The following is a 16,778-nucleotide window of genomic DNA, read 5'->3' as shown; positions in this document are numbered from 1 at the left end:
CAAATTTGTACAAGGAACATTTTGGGCTGTCCTCTTTCCTTGAAATTTTAAGCCCAAAGAGTTTCAGATTTAATTGCTCGGGAAAAGAAATCACCAAGAAGAACAAATATGAGTCAGCAATGTGGGTGCTATTTTCACCAACGTGAGAAAAATATCGATTGTATGAGTGGAAGTATAGAGAAGATGGAAAGTCTATGAGGTGATTCTCATAAAATGGGCAGCAACATCTGGGTCTTTAAAAATGTGTTATGCAAAGAGAAAGTGGGCAGGGCAATGAAGAGAGTAACTATACAAGTTTGGGAGAAAATTATATTTGTCCACAGGCTAAAAAGCTTTGATTTCTTAATAAGTAAGTAAATAGAGTAGGAAATTTACAGGCCAAAATGGTTGAAAGGCAACTTGAAAAGAGAGAGCAGTCAAATTTATAGCTCCAATAAGAAAACACAGAATGAAACAAGATTTAAACAACAAGAGTTTTGACTATGAAATATTTAATCAGATATGTTGATTACTCCTCAAGAAAATTTTCAAAAGTGGCTATATCTGTGGTTAGTCCTGTTTTCTGGAATTGATGAGGTACAGCTTAGCACAAAAACTATAAGCTAAATAATACACTGATTTTTAAAAAATCCTGAGATTAATTTATTTTAAAAACTATGCTGAATGAGAATTCATTTTCTTGGAAACTTTATCATAACAATTTTGTCTTTCCTTTTATAGAAACAAGTAACAAAGAATGAAAATACAATATCCTCAGGAGAGGCAGGTGTTATATTTCAGACAATAGAAAGAATTTAGGCCAAAATAAATGCAATTAGCAGGAGAGGCAAGATGTAGCACTTCTATAATGGGCTTATTCCTATACATTTTAGCATTTCACATATTTTACAGGAGCCATGTGAATGAGTTTAGACTCATAGCCTGAGTAGAGCAATAAATAACTATAAAATAATGACCTTTCCTTGGAAACCAGAAATTTTGCAGATAGGCTGTTTGTACTGCTGGTGAGTCATTTACAAGTTTGGAAAAAAACATTACAAGTTTGGGAAAACCCAAAACCAATAGAAATATCTTAACTGGTTTATGAAGTGCATAAGAAATCTAATAAGCTAATTTTTTACAGAGTTATCAATACATTCTCTAATTTTGCCTGTGTTGCCTGTGTCTATGATGCTATATCTATGAAATCATTGCCAAGACCAACATCAACAAGCTTTTTGTCTGTTTTCTTCTAGAATTTTAAAGTTTCAGGTCTTATATTTAAGACTTTAATCCATTTTTAGTTGATTTTTTTTCTGTATGGTATAAAACAATGGTCCAACTTTATTCTTTTGCTTGTGGATATCCAGTTTCCCCAACACCAACTGAAACCATCTTCTCCCCATTGTGTATCCTTGGCTCCCTTGTTGAATTACAGTTGACCATATGTATGTACTTGGACTTATTTTTGGAATCTCTATTGTGTTCCTTTGGTCTATAAGTCTGCCTTTATGCAAGTACCATACTATTTTATTTAATACTAGTGGCCTGCTGCATGGATTCGTGCACATTGAAAGGAAGTTAATTAGAAGAAAGATTCGTGTGGTAATTATATTACTGCAAAACATTATATGTCAAAAATAGTATATATACTATAGCATTATAAAATTAAAATACAAAATATTTTAATATCACTATTCACCCCTTCTCTATAATAAAAGTGTCAGAGATGAAAGAAAATTAGTAAAATGTATATGAAAATAATATATAAATTGATTAATAAATAATAACAACATGATATAAAAACAACAAAGACATGATATGAAAATAACAAAAACCTGATATAAAAACATTGATAAAAACAATGATTGATAAATTGATTAATAAATAAACAACAACAACATGATATAACAACAACAAAGTGCCAACAGTTGGTCTTCAGATACATTCTGGCTTCACGTGCATTTGGCACCAGCAAGAGCTTTATATGTATCACACATGCGTGAGCCAACGTTTATTTTTAAATTGCCAGTGCGTGTCATATGTACCGGCCAGTGGGTTGGATGATCAGACGGACACATGGCCGGTCACTTAGCCTTTTATATATATAGACCAGAGGCCCTGGACATGAAATTTGTGCATGGGTGGGGTCCCTAGGCCTGGCCAGCAATCAGGGCCGGCTGGGGCCTTCCTTTGTTCTGTGCTGCCCCTGGTGGTCAGTGCACGTCCTAGCAAGTGGTCGAACTCCGGGTCTGTTGAACTCCCAAGGGGACAATTTGCATATTAACCTTTTATTATATAGGATAGTTTTGTCATATATTTTAAAAATCAGGCATGTGATGCCTGTTTTTCTTTTTCAAGATTCTTTTTGTCTATTTGGGATTTTTTTGTGGTTCCATATGAATTTTATAATTTTAAAAATATTTTTGTAAAAAATGTTATTGAAATTTTGATAGAGATTAAATTGAATCTGTGAGTCATTTGGACATCTTAAACAAAATTAGACAAGTGGGATAATATCAAACTAAATATCTTAAGCATAAGAAAGCAAACAATAAACAGAGTGAAAAGGCAAACTACAGAATGGGAGAAAATATATGCAAGCCGTATATTTGATAACGGTTAATTTCCAAAATATATAAGGAACTCCTGCAAATGAATAGCAAAAAACAAACAAACAAATAATATGATTTAAAAATAGACTGAAGACTCAAACAGACATTTCTCCAAAGAAGACCTGCAAATGGCCAACAGGTATATGAAAAGATGCTCAATATCACTAACAATCAGAACAGGTATATGAAAAGATGTTCAATATCACTAACAATCAGGGAAATGCAAATCAAAATAAAATGAGATATTATCTTACACCTTATTAAGATTGCTATTATCAAAATACCCAAAGACAATAAGTGTTGGCCTGGAACTCTTGTGTACTGTTGATGGGAATGCAAAATGGTGCAGCTGCTATGGAAAACACTATGGAGGTTCCTCACAAAATTAAAAATAGAAATATGATCCAGCAAGCCCACTTCTAGGTATTTATGCAAAAGAATTTAAATCAGGATTGCAAAGAGATAGCTGCACCCCATGTTCATTGAAGTGCTATTCACACTTGCCAAGAAATGGAAACAATCAAAATGTCAATCAACAGATGAATAGGTAAAGAAAACGTGGAATACACATACAATGAAATACTACTCGGCCTTTAAAAAAAGGAAATTCTAAAATATGTGACAACTTGGATGAATCTTGAGAACATTATGCCAAGGAAATAAGCCAGTCACAGAGGGACAAATATTGTATGATTTTATCTATATGAGGTATCTAAAATATTCAAATTCATAGGAGCAAAAAATAAAATATGTGTTTTTTAAATTTTCACATGAACATGGTATATGGAAAGTAAATGAAGCTAAGCGGTACTTGGACTGCACAGGAAGGTAACAGAAGACAAAGAAAAGTGGAGAGGGAAAAATGAACTTGAGGTTCTGCTCTGGACTGGGTGTTTTGCATTTGCCATCACATTTATTCTTCCTATCATTGAGCCAGTGTTTCTCCATAGAAACCACCTTGTATGGGTGACTTGATCCCTCGGCCAGTCCATGATACTGTACTAAAGAATCATTTGATCAGACTGTCAAACCTCAGAGGGAAGATAGGGGAGGGTGGGGGTAAAGGGGAGAGATCAACCAAAGGACTTGTATGCATGCATATAAGCCTAACCAGTGGTCATGGACAACAGGGGGGTGGGGGCATGCATGGGGAAGGGTTTGGGATGGGAATGGGGGGATGAGGACAAATATGTGATACCTTAATCAATAAAGAAATTAATTTTTTCAAAAAAGAATCATTTGTCTTAGGGGACATGCTCTTCTCCTTACACCGTATTGGGAATATGGCCGTGACAAAAATGCTCCTTCATCATGCAAAGGAGGGGAGAGGAGGAGGTGTTTCCTTAAGTATTTACTGCCAGCTGAAACTTTCTTTTCACAAACACTGGCATTGTAGAGTGGGGATGATGGATGTTCCTTTCAAATTACTGAAGATACTGAGGATAACTGACCTTGCTATGAATCCCTAATGGCTGCAAACATTTTCTGTGCAGATGCAGTAGTAACAGGTCTCTGAATGTCACAGATACCTACCTTTCAGCACTGAATCTGAAGTCCCTTCCAGGGAAACAGAAATGGCCCAAGGCTCTGATGGCAGCCCCAAGGACTCTACTCTCCGATTCTGAGAATAGGGGAAAAGAAACAACAACAACAACAACAAAAAAAAAAAAAAAAAAAAAAAAAAAAAACAGGAAAAGTTGGATTCAGAAGAGAATCTATGAATTTATCTATAAAAGAAGAGAATTTAGAATAGAATCTTGCATAAAGCACAAATTCAGTACAAACAAGCAAAGGAAGAAAAAATGATAAATAAGCATTTTCTTTCTCATGTTAAGAATATATCATGATTAGCACATTGAGAGAAGAGAGGAACATTATTACAGAAAAATGTGGAGCAGGGCAGTGAAGAGGAGAAAGGAAAGCCAAGTTTGTAGGAGAGGACAGTGGCATTCTGTGCTGACAGATACTAAGGAAAGCAAGGTCAAGAGAAGAAAGCAGGAGAGAAATGGGTGAGATCAAAGTGCAGGTTTACAAATGTGGACTTCAGTCCTGTGGCCTCTGTCCCTCTGCATACATGTCAGGAGATGCATTTTTAAAAAAATATATTTTACTGATTTTTTTACAGAGGGATAGAGAGAGTTAGAAACATTGATGAGAGAGAAACATTGATCAGCTGCCTCCTGCACACCCCCTACTGGAGATGTGCCTGCAACCAAGGTACATGCCCTTGACCAGAATCAAACCTAGGACCCTTCAGTCCGCAGGCTGACACTCTATCCACTGAGCCAAAAGGTTAGGGCCAGGGGTTGCATTTTAAAAGTAAAGAGTGGAAAGCAGATTTAATTAGGTTATTTTACTTTATTTTCTTCCATAACTTTAGTAAATACAGAAAAGATAAAATAGAAACAGAGGGCATTGCGATTGAAATTAGAATTAAGCAGTGAAACCTCTTTTTAATGATTTACTTAACCACCTATGAGAGAAATCATTTAAAATAACATAAAACTGGAAAACAATAAAGATAAAAACCCTGCAAAACTATAATGCAGATGTGATGGCATGAATTTCCTCATTAGCATATAAAATGACTTCTTCAAATATAGTTCTACCTCTTTGAGAGGGTCAGATTTCTGAGAATATACTAGAAATCTACTTCAAGAATTTTCTTGGGGAGGAAAATTATCCAAATTGTATTTTCACTCTTAATCAAAATGTGGGCATCCATATGAAGCAGAAGGAAAGCAGGCCATGAAGTGGAAGGAGGATGACAGAAGTCAGGAGAAGTTCTAAGTGCAGCAAATGTCACTCAGGGGGTACTCTGTAAGTATGTACCATGACAATGGAATCTGCACTGAGTACATGCTACCAAACTTTAAGGATCGTTACCTGTGAACAAGTTACCTGCTTATCCAGAAAAATGAGCTGTGGCTGTACTGGAAGTTCTTTCCCCACTTCTCCATCTGAAGGCTGGACTAGGACTGAAAGAGCATAGGGCCGAGTATATATCGAGTTCTCAGTTTTAAAATTGCTTGTATTTCTGGCACATGTAAAACAAAATGGAATACAGCCATAAGATTACAAATATTACTGTAGTAGTGATTGCCAAAATCCATTACTAGCAGTGAAAATATCTGCCTTTGAATCTAGAAAATAATACCCTTTGTAGTGAACATTACATTGTAACTGAATAAATAATAATTATGTCTTTATTTAACACTAGAGGCCCAGTGCTCAAATTCGTGCACAGGTGGGGTCCGGCCAGCCCACCCCAATGGTGGCTGATTGGGTTGGGCTGGTGGGGGGAGGGGATGCGGAAGGTAGGCCACCCCCACTCCCAATAAGGGGGGGGGGTCGATCGGGAATGGGGATGGCTGGGAGGGGGCCACAGGCGGTTGGCCAGCTGGTCCCACCCCTGATCTGAAGGGGGGATGATCAGGGATGGAGCCAGCCAGGGGGAGGGGCTGCCACAGTGTGCATCATAGTGACCAGTTGTTCCAGTCATTCCAGTTGGTCCATCATTCTGGTTGCTTGGTTTTTATATATATAGATTTTTGCTGAGCCATGGTAAAGAATGGACTGGGTGTGAGGGGATGAGGGCTGAAGCGCTAATTATGAACTTATATTTTTATCACAGTTTAATGATAGAAGCCCCCCAAAGACCCCAGTGAAGGAATTTTTAAGATTATAAGACTTAGACAGGTGGGGATGTGTTCAGTAGTATGCCAGTGAACCAGCTCTCCCCTCAAAGACCCTGATGCCTAGTGTTTTCCAGTTTTCATGATGTGAATACTTTCTCCATGGCTGATTCTGGTACCATGATGACATCACTGGGAGCTGAGATGAGATGCCTGAGAGCAAAGCCCCAGCACAGCTGTTAGACATGGAATAGCTCACTTAGTCCTCACAACAGTCCTTCCATACTTGTCATCTCCATGGTGTGCTCGCACTAAATAGGTTCAATAACCATGGAATTAACTGATTTTTTAATTTTAATTGAATGAAGACTTTGGGGAGAATAATACTCATAATTAATATATGCTGAGTACTAACTGTGTACCAGGTACTATTCTAAGCTTTCCTTGTATAAACTCACTGCATCTTTAAAATGACATTATGAGGTAGGTATTCTTATTTATACACTAGAGGCCTGGTGCACAAAATTCGTGCATGGGTAGGGTCCCTAGGTCTGGCTGGCAATCAGGGCCGATCTGTGGGGCGATTGGCGGGGCAATCGGAGGGCCCCCACTGGCACCCGCCTTGGCTGGCCTGGGGCCTGTGGGCTGGGGGAGAGCTCCTGTGTTGAGTGTCTGCCCCCTGGTGGTCAGTGCACATCATAGCAACCAACCGTTCGGTCGATTTGCATATTAGACTTTTATTATTTAGGATGGAGAAACTGAGGTCCAAAAAGACTAAAGTAACCTGCTAAAGGTCTTACAAATAGTACGTGCATGACCAAGGTCTAGAGCAATTTACCAATGAGCTATATTGTTTTTCAACCCTTTCAAGCACATTAATTGCTGATGTGACTTAACAATAAAATAGAATAAATAAAATTGTTATATAATTCATGATACCTTAAAATATGTTTTTCCAAGAGCTTTGGTATTTTTGATGACCAAGTTAGCTTTATTAAAAGAACATTATAGCCCTAGCCAGTGTGGCTCAGTTGGTTAAGTGTCGTCCCATGCACCAAAAGGTCACCTATTTGAATACCAGTCAGGGCACATGTCCAGGTTGCCTGCTCAATCCCCAGTAGAAAGCATGCAGAAGGCAGCTGATAGATGTTTCTCTCTTATTGATGTTTCTCTCTCCCTCTCTCTTTCTCAAATTAATAAAAACATATTTAAGAAAAGTAACATTATAGATTATATATCTACTAGAGGTCCGGGTGCACGGGATTCATGCACTGGTGGGGGGCCTGGCCTGCGGGGATAGGCCCGCTGTGGGAGCGCCACTCATCAACGAGTGATTGTGGACCCAACTTCTGAGGAGCAGCTCCCACTGTGGGAGCGCACTGACCACCAGGGGGAAGCTCCTGCATTGAGTGTCTGCCCCCTGGTGGTCAGTGTACATCATAGTGACTGATAGGGTCGTTCTGGTCGTTCGCCCTTCAGTCACTAGGCTTTTATTATATAGGATTGCCTCATCAAGCCTATTATGTACTATCCTATCTAATAAAAGAGTAATATGCAAATTGACCATACCTCTGCTACACCCACAAGCCATGCCCAGCAGCCAATCAGGAGCGAGTATGCAAATTAACCCAACCAAGATGGCTGCAGCCATGGAGTGAGGAGGAGGTTTGGGTTTCCCTGGCAATGGAGGAAGCCAAGCTTCCCGTACACCCTGGCCAGCTGTGGACTCCACTCAAGGCTACAAAGTTTCAATTATAGAAGGTAAATAAATCCCAACAAAAATGGCTGTGGCCATTGAGCAAGCAGGAGGCTTGGGTTTCCCCGGTGATGGAGGAAGCCAAGCTTTCCACCTGCCCTGGCCTGCTCTAGCCTCCGTTCAAGGCTATAAAGTTTCAATTGTAGAAGATAAATAAATCCCAGATACCAGGGCTTCTGCTTGGGTCGCCGGGGAGCATGGCCGGCCTGCAAACCACCACAGGCCCCTCACCCAGGCCACCCCACGCCCCAAGGGAACCCCCATCCTGATCGGGGACACCCTTCAGGGCAAACCAGCCGGCCCCCACCCGTGCACCAGGCCTCTATCCTATCTAATAAAAGAGTAATATGCAAATTGACCATCACTCCAACACACAAGATGGCTGCCCCCATGTGGACACAAGATGGCCACCACAAGATGGCCAGCAGGGGAGGGACCAGGTCTGCAAGGGAGGGTAGTTGTGGGCGATCAGGCCAGCAGGTGAGGGTAGTTGGGAGGGATCAGGCCTGCAAGGGAGGGCAGTTGGGGGCGATCAAGCCTGCAGAGAAGGGAAGTTGGGGGGGGGGACCCAGGCCTGCAGGGGAGAGCAGTTAGGGGTGACCAGGCTTGCAGGGGAGGGCAGTTAGGGGCAATCAGGTTGGCAGGGGAGCAGTTAGGCATCAATCAGTCTGGCAGGGGAGTGGTTAGGGCAGCCGGGGGCAAACTACGTGCGCGGGCCGGATCCGGCTGTTCTATCCAGTTCTCTTGCTCTCCCCTCCGCTCCTTTACTTTGAATGTATATTAGTTCACACAAACACTCCATCCATGCTTTTGTTCCGGCCCTCCGGTCCAGTTTAAGAATCTATTGTGGCCCTCGAGTCAAAAAGTTTGCCCACCCCTGGGTTAGGGGGTGATCAGGCTGGCAGGCAGAAGTGGTTAGGGGCAATCAGGAAGGCAGGCAGGTGAGCAGTTGGGAGCCAGCAGTCCTGGATTGTGAGAGGGATGTCCGACTGCCCGTTTAGGCCCGATCCTACCGGGATCAAGCCTAAACGGGCAGTCGGACATCCCTCGACGGGTCCCAGATTAGAGAGGGTGCAGGCTGGGCTGAGGGACACACAACCCCCCGTGCACAAATTTCGTGCACCGGGCCTCTAGTACATCATAGACATGTAACAGATTTTTAGCAATTAAATGGAAATATAAAAGATAAACATCATATATCACTTATCCTCTATACAACTTAAGTCAGGTCTAACAAAGAATTTTTGATTTTTTTAAAAAAAAGTAGCTTATCCTGCCATCAATTAAATGCTTGAATCAGATACTTTATTCCCAACCTTTTATTTTAATTTGTGTATGTGTGTGAGGATAAAAGAATAAATTATTTATTTGACATGAAAGGTGTATGTCAGATAAAAGTGACAATCAACCCTAGAAAGAGGAAATACAGTGGATCATGAACTATGAAGTTTCTGTAGGAAGCAATTTCCCTCCCCCCGAGAATTCTGGGAGATGGGGCAGAGTAGTCCTAAGAGCCCCCTTTGGTCATCTCCCAGCTAAGGCTCTGACCTGTGTTACAGATACAGTTGCTCACTGGAAATTGAACATACAATAGTCCCATCACCATTTATTAGTTTGCTTAACCTGAGTGGGCAATCCCCCCTTATAATTTTTTTAAAGGGAATAATTTAAAACAGATTTTTTTTAAAAAAAAAATCTATGCTATTAATTCTATTCTTCTATGGGTCCCAGGTTATTGGAAAATTCTAACATTGTTACCAGCTCCTATTTCTCCCCTAACCTAGTTCTTAAATGCTTTCTGGTGCGGGACAGAATTTAGGCCAGCAGCGTGGGCTAAAGAAACTGAAAGGCTCATCAAAATCTTGACACAAGAACACTGATGTCTGCAGACGAAGGGACGGGAACCAACTGCCTGAACACCCGCTGAAAGGCCTGCCCCTGACACACTTTAAAGTTTATTGTGAGCAAACATCTCTTATTAAATGTAAACAGCATCTCACTGGAGGTCAGAGACTTGCTGCTACAGCATATCCCAAGGTAATACCACTTTAAGCTCCACATAAACTCTTAAACAGTTTCTATCCTAAAACCTGACCGTAGGTGGTACAGTTTTTTACGATATGTTATAATAGTGCAATAAATCTGTTAGCTTAAAATCGAATCTCCGTGGCCTTTTAGAGAAATCATCATTAAATGCAGGGTCCTGTTAATGATGCCATCGAAGTGAAATTGTTTAATCTGCTAAGGGGGTGAAAGGTCACCAAATGAATTTTTTATAATACATCAACTTGACACGCAATAGGGAAAACTGTAATAGATAAAAGCAAAGGAAAAGGGCACTGTCTTCTTCTGATAGGTCAATAGCAGCCAAGAGAGTCACTCATCCACTTTCCTTTCACGATGGGGCTCCTTTTGCATTTAATATGGACACCCAATTAATACCTCAGCACCACAGACAACCTCATTTTAGGTGACTTATAGCAATTTCTCCCCCTTCCCTGAAATGAAAGTGATCACAATACATCATAGCATTGTGCGAATTAACGTTAATTGATTCAAGTTACCAAGCAATGATGGGCCACTTATATAATCTAGGCGTTATTGGGTGCTAGAAGGGATGGAGGGAAGATTAGATTCCAGTGTCCGTTGCTGTGACGACGGGAGTCACCTGACACCTTGTTAGACAGTTGTAAGGTTCTATTGCTGGCCCCAGTGGGGTCGTCAGTAAACTGGAGTGATGTCCAAACATCATTATACGCTGCTCCGATATTAAAGCAAAGGGATTAGCAACTTATTGCAAGCAACCTGGATTTGTCATTGTGCTGTCCTTATCCAATTTCCAACCACTAATGTGACTGTAGCCTGCGGGCAGAAAGACCTACAGCCAAACTTTAAAAAATGGGGGAGGAAAGTTCCCTCTAATTCCTCCCACTTCTAACCACTAGTTAACAGCTTCCAACACCCAGTCAAGTATGTGAAAGAATCCCCCCACCCCTTTCAAGGCTAAGTGTAAACTAAAAGAAAGATAAAGAGAATTCAGAAATTTCCCAATTCAGAAATCACCACTATGCACTTCAACCCTTGCTTTTCAATTTGCCAGATCCAAACTGCTAACCCTCTAAAGGGGTGGGTTCGGGGGACTATTTATATTTGCATGACAAATCCAGTAAACAAATAAACAAGTAAATCCTATTGGTGAAGGCTGGCTCTGGGCAAGACCTAAAGTGCAGGCATTGTGAGTGGGGGTTGGGGGGTAGAGATACTTCCTCACTCCCTTTGCCTCTTCAACATTACTAAATCAGGTTCTTATAAAAGAGCCCCATGTTTTAATGAAGTGTGTCAGGGTGTCCTGAGCATTTTCCATCATTTATTAAATTATGCCACTACAACCCCACACAATTTAAAATTTATGAATTGTTTATTTATGGAATTTTTTATTAAATATTTTTGGACCACAATTGACCACAGTTAACTGAAACCTCAGAAAGCAAAACCATGAATAAGAGGGGACTACTGTATTTTATAATCCTATGTCCCCTATCAAACTCAGCCAGATGCCCTTAGCTGCTGTGAACCTCTGAGAGAGAAGAAATGTTTTATGATCCCAGTGTTTCCTTCCTTCATGATAGCATAGTGTTTCCAGACCTGGCACATTGCAAGCACCCAGTACATATTACTATAGTAACCCTAAGACAGATCAGTACCCACCATGCACTACTTCTGCTCTTAGGTCTTTAAGCGCCTCTGGAAAGCCACCACCTATCTTGGCCTGGCTAACTTCAAGTTTTGGCACACTCCTCAGGTGGTGTGCTTACTGCTATGCTCTAACACTTATTACTAAACTCTTGAGGGTCTTTGGAATTATTCAATTCAAATTGAGATTTGAGATTTGAGTAACCTAGGTGTGGGTTGCAGTGTGCCAGGGGTATGTACAGACACAGAGTAAACACAGCATGTCTTCCCACAAGGTCAAATCAGAGGTCAAAACCTAAGTATTTTAGTTAGTACATCATTTAAAATAATATTTTATAATAAATCCAGCATAAATATCTGGAATAATGGAAACTCTGAACACGTTTTTAAGATCATACACAATATTTTTTATATTTTCAACTTGTATTGGGGTGTTGTAGCAATCAAATTCAGACAAGGAAAACAAATCACTCAAGATTTTTCTGATGAATGGGATTTAATACAAGATATTGGTTGCATGAGAATATTAGAATGGCAAAGAAGCCAAGCAGGTTACATTTCAATATTTTCAATTAGTACGTAATGATCATTTATTGCACATGGCACTGTGCTTCCGTACTCTTGGGAATGTAATAGTAAGTTCAAGCCTTGAATACCTAATAAATATTATAACGATAAAAATGTACTCAAGCCAATTTTACAAAAAACTAAATTAATGGTTAAGCAGTAACACTGAATCAGTGATATCTTTGTAGTAGATATAGAATAATGAGATTTAATACAACATCCTTATTAAATAGTTGCATAAATGTGTTGTTTTTTGCCTACCCATTCATTTTAAAATCTCTAAATTTTCATATGAGCCATATAATTTTTGGACATAATAGCAGTTCAATTAATGTTTGTGTAATATAAAACATTAAGCTTTCATAAGTCTTTATTATATTTACCTACAACTTCACCATCTGTACCAATAAATATAAATTACTTGATTTTAAGGTAGTGTGGTTCGATTTTGGAATTAGAAGTACATGTGTATGTGGGTGGGAAACTGCTGGATACAGATATGTTAACAGCAGCAATGGATTACAATTAACATCGCATTTATAAGGAAAGTAGCAGAAAAAAATATGCAGAAGTAGAATCAAACATTTAGTGGTCCAGGGCCATTTAGTATAAGAACAATTGTCCCTAAGGGCATCACTGCAGAAACAGGGCTATAGAATAAATGATAGCTTTGCTAATGGCCATGAATCATCAATAAAAATGTGAATGATATACATTATTTTCCATTTAATAAGGCTGGAAAATGTGTGTTTTTTTTTCAAGTTTAAGAGATTAAAGCTTTTTAAAAATATAGTGATAAAAGGAGCAATTTTTAATTAAATGGAAATTTTTCTTATGCAGAGCATCTCATTTTCCCACAAAGCCACATATATGAAATACCATTATGACAATTTTGCCATCCACTTAACTTAACAAAGTGGTGAACAGAAGAAATGGTGCAGAAACATTCTTTGACAATGAAGCCATGGTTTTGCCATGAAGGAGGAAAGAGACAAGCTGGCCAGTATAGCAATCTCTTCCTGGACGAGAATTCTGCCAGTCTTAGGAAGAATATCCTCCCCTATTGAGAGAAAGATTTTGCTTTTGCAAACTCCAAATAGCTATTTCCTACAAAGCAGGTGCCCAGGGGGCCTGGAGAAGATGCTAAAGGAGAATGAGTGCCAATAGACTCGTCTCACCGATGGTCTCTCCTAGTTTTCTTCTCTGTCTCGAGTCAGCTTCATAGCTTGCTCCTTACACAGAACAAGGGAACTTAAAAGGCTATTCACATAATAGGTATAAAAACATACAGATACATACTCCCAGAGTGTCATGCTCACCCTCAGTATGTCTGGTTTCAGAGCACAAGGTTTGTGGCAATGTCATAGAGAAGGAGCTTTGTGTGAGAGGGCATATTCGTTTTCTATTGCTGCATAACAGATCACACAAATTTGGTGCCCTAAAATTACACAAATGTATTATCTCTAGGTTGTGGGTTAAGAGCCCAGACAGGCTTGATTAAATTCAATGCTTGGGTGGAGGCTTTGGGGAAGAATCCACTTCTGAATGCATTCAGACTGTTGTAGAGTTTATTTCCTTGTAATTATAGAATTGAGGTCCCTATTTCCTTGCTGGCTGTTAGCCAATGTCTACTTCCTATTCATGGAGCCCACCTTCTTTTTCTCATGTGTTCCCTTCCATCTTAAAAGTAGCGACCCTTCAAGTCCTCTCACACGGTGACAATCTCTGCCTTCTTATTTGCCACAGCAGGAGAAAGGGCTCACGTGATCCTATTCATAGGTTCCTGGGATTAGGATAGCAAGTCAATGGGAGGTCACTTTAGAAATTCTGCCAACCACTAATAGCTTTGGCATTTCAATAGCTAAACTTCCACTAAAACATAAATGTATTTCATTTTACCATATGACAAAGAATATTTTTTAATGAAGCAGTAGAAGGGGGGAGAAGAAGAGAAAAAAGGTAAAGAAATTTGAGAGCAAAAATCAAGTTGCCACCAAAAGAAAGAGAAGCAATATAAAATGTATCCTTCCAGAATTTCAGATAAAAGACAAAATATAGAACTAAGACCCCCATGAGGAAACCCTAGTTTAAAAAAAAAAACAGATTGAACATAGGTATATCTCTGTTCCCTCTACTTCACTGAAATTACTTAAAATAAGAAAAATGAATAAAAATAGTGTAAGTCAAAAAGGATAAAGGAGCCAGGAGGAAACTGAGAAACTTACAACAGAGGCCAACAAAGTTTTGAAAGATGGGAAACAGGTTCATGGAACTGACCAAGCCAAGCGAGGATGCTTAAATCCAGATGCCTCTAGATAAACACCAGGGGAGCCCAATTCTTTGCTGTGCATTATTTTAATTAAAAAGTAGATAGCTTCTCATTTCTCCCCACAAAACAGACATTGGTAGCTTTTTGAAAGCAGGAAATAGTCCTCCTGAAAAGTACTGTAGATATTTGATATGGCCTCAATCTGTTGAAATGCACAAATTCCATTAACAATAGTGCTTGGTGCTTTTTCACTGAGAGCCCTGTGTCCCTAGACTAATTTCTGCTGTCTCAAAGTCAATTCATTAGGTTGTTAATGTATGATCAAAGTTGAAAGAACAGGACTGGCCTTGGGGCCTACACAGGGCTTCAGGGTTGTTTACCATACTGTGCATTTCTTAGGACCATGGGAAACCTTGCTAATTCTCACTTAATCACTTAGGAGAAAGCATTTCTCATTCTGCAGATATTTATTCAGGTATTCTTAAGAAGCAGCCTGTCCTTATCTTCATATTATTTGCTTTTTAGCCTTATGTCTAAATTTTAAGAAAATTTTTCTTAACATACTAGAGGAATAGAGAGAAATGGGGGATATAATACATCCCCACAGTAAAATGATGCAATAATATATATGGTTTCTTATTAAATCAGAAATATCTGATTCAAAGTGAAAACACAGTGGCTACAACAGATTGTGGGCAATAAAGGCAATCTTTTTCTGAAGCCATCTCACGTCCTTATGATAAAATGATGTCCAAACACATATGTGCATGTACCTAAACTTGTTCTCAGTCTGCTCTCTTTGCTGGGTTTCCTCTGTTATACTTCCATTGCTTTTACTCTCTGACATTTCCCTCCTTCTAGTAAAAAGCTAAATATTCACTGAGACTTTTTAAAATATATAATATAAAAATCAGTCATTGTTAAATGTCAACCTATTAGAAAAGCTCAGTATGGTAAAATCTAAATAAAATTTAGCAATGGACTAGCTCTTTTTCTCTCTAGTCACTCATACATCTAATACACTAAAAGAACTGAGAGGGATCTAAATGAAATTGGGCTAAAGGAAAGAAACCATATTTAAATATAAGCTAGTATGCACTAGCATAATTTTTTCAGATTCATGATTCTTATATTATTATACATGATATCATAATAACATCAATAACATATTGAAGGGTTGGTGGTTGGTAAAACTATCTAAGATTTAATAGATTTTGTACAATCATGCAACCAGGAGCATGCTTCAATTCTAAGCCAACAGTTCCCCAACTCTTCAACCAGAATCCAGAAAAAATGCTTGAGTTTTCTTTTTATATCTTCCATACATATAAATGTACTGTAGGAAAGAGGAACACCTATCTCCATTGTAAAGATATAACATATAATACAAAAACACTAGCTAAGCTTTCGTATAAATATGTTGCTCTGTGTATAAAAAGGCAATCAATGTATTAGTTGAATATGCCTCAGATGTAAAGATATTATTTTTTGCTTTTTACTTTAGAATAACTTGCACATTCATTGGAGAGACTGTACAGGAGTAACTTATTTATTAGCATTACCACATATAAGATGCAAAAGCAGCAACAGCAGCATAATCTAAAAGAATATGAATGCTCTAATATGTCACTGAGTAATATAGCTCAGAATCTGAATAAGTTTCCTATTTCAGGGAACCAACATCACCTCAACATCTGCATGGGTTTGAGCTTATATTTCCAGTGGCAGGACAAGTTTATAGGGATTACCCATGTTGCTCATGGTGAGTTCTCTACAGCCAAGCAGCAGGCATTTGTGAGGTGGTTAGTTTTATATACACTGAGTGGCCAGATTATTATGATCTCTGAACGCATAATAATCTGGCCATTCAGTGTATATCCTATATAATAAAAGGCTAATATGCAAATTGTCCCCTCGACCAGGAGTTCGACCAGCAGGCAGGCCAGCCAACCGCCCATGTTCTCTCCCCCTGGCCAGGCTGGCCAGACCCCACCCATGCACGAATTCATGCACCTAGCCTCTAATATATATACGCGTTCAGAGATCATAATAATCTGGCCACTCAGTGTATGTTTTCTAAGCACTATGCCAAGTTCACATTGTCTCTCAGGTTCTTTTGTATCGGCTAAAAAAATGGAGCTTGGGACTCCAACAGTCTTGACTTCATGGCAGATGCCGTAGATGAACTTGGGCTTCATTCCTTTGCTAACGTAGTCTATAAAATTGAGAGTAATGTACCCCTGCCTTTCCTTAACATGTGCTTC

General features: G+C 39.2%; 1 protein-coding gene across 1 annotated transcript in view; it reads right to left on the bottom strand.

Annotated features, from left to right (window-relative positions):
- PKHD1 (PKHD1 ciliary IPT domain containing fibrocystin/polyductin) overlaps positions 1–16,778 on the bottom strand; it is a gene marked incomplete at both ends in the record, with an annotated part of 416,219 nt that overhangs the window by 27,138 nt on the left and 372,303 nt on the right. The window contains 2 exons of the mRNA XM_080665111.1: positions 4,128–4,215; positions 5,496–5,631. Of these exons, the coding sequence (XP_080521237.1) occupies positions 4,128–4,215; positions 5,496–5,631 (224 nt within the window). The remainder of the gene's footprint in view (positions 1–4,127; positions 4,216–5,495; positions 5,632–16,778) is intronic.

Source organism: Plecotus auritus, assembly GCF_963455305.1.
Source record: "Plecotus auritus genome assembly, chromosome: 4".
In the NCBI taxonomy this organism is placed as follows: Eukaryota; Metazoa; Chordata; class Mammalia; order Chiroptera; family Vespertilionidae; genus Plecotus; species Plecotus auritus.
This window is presented reverse-complemented; position numbering and strand designations above follow the sequence as displayed.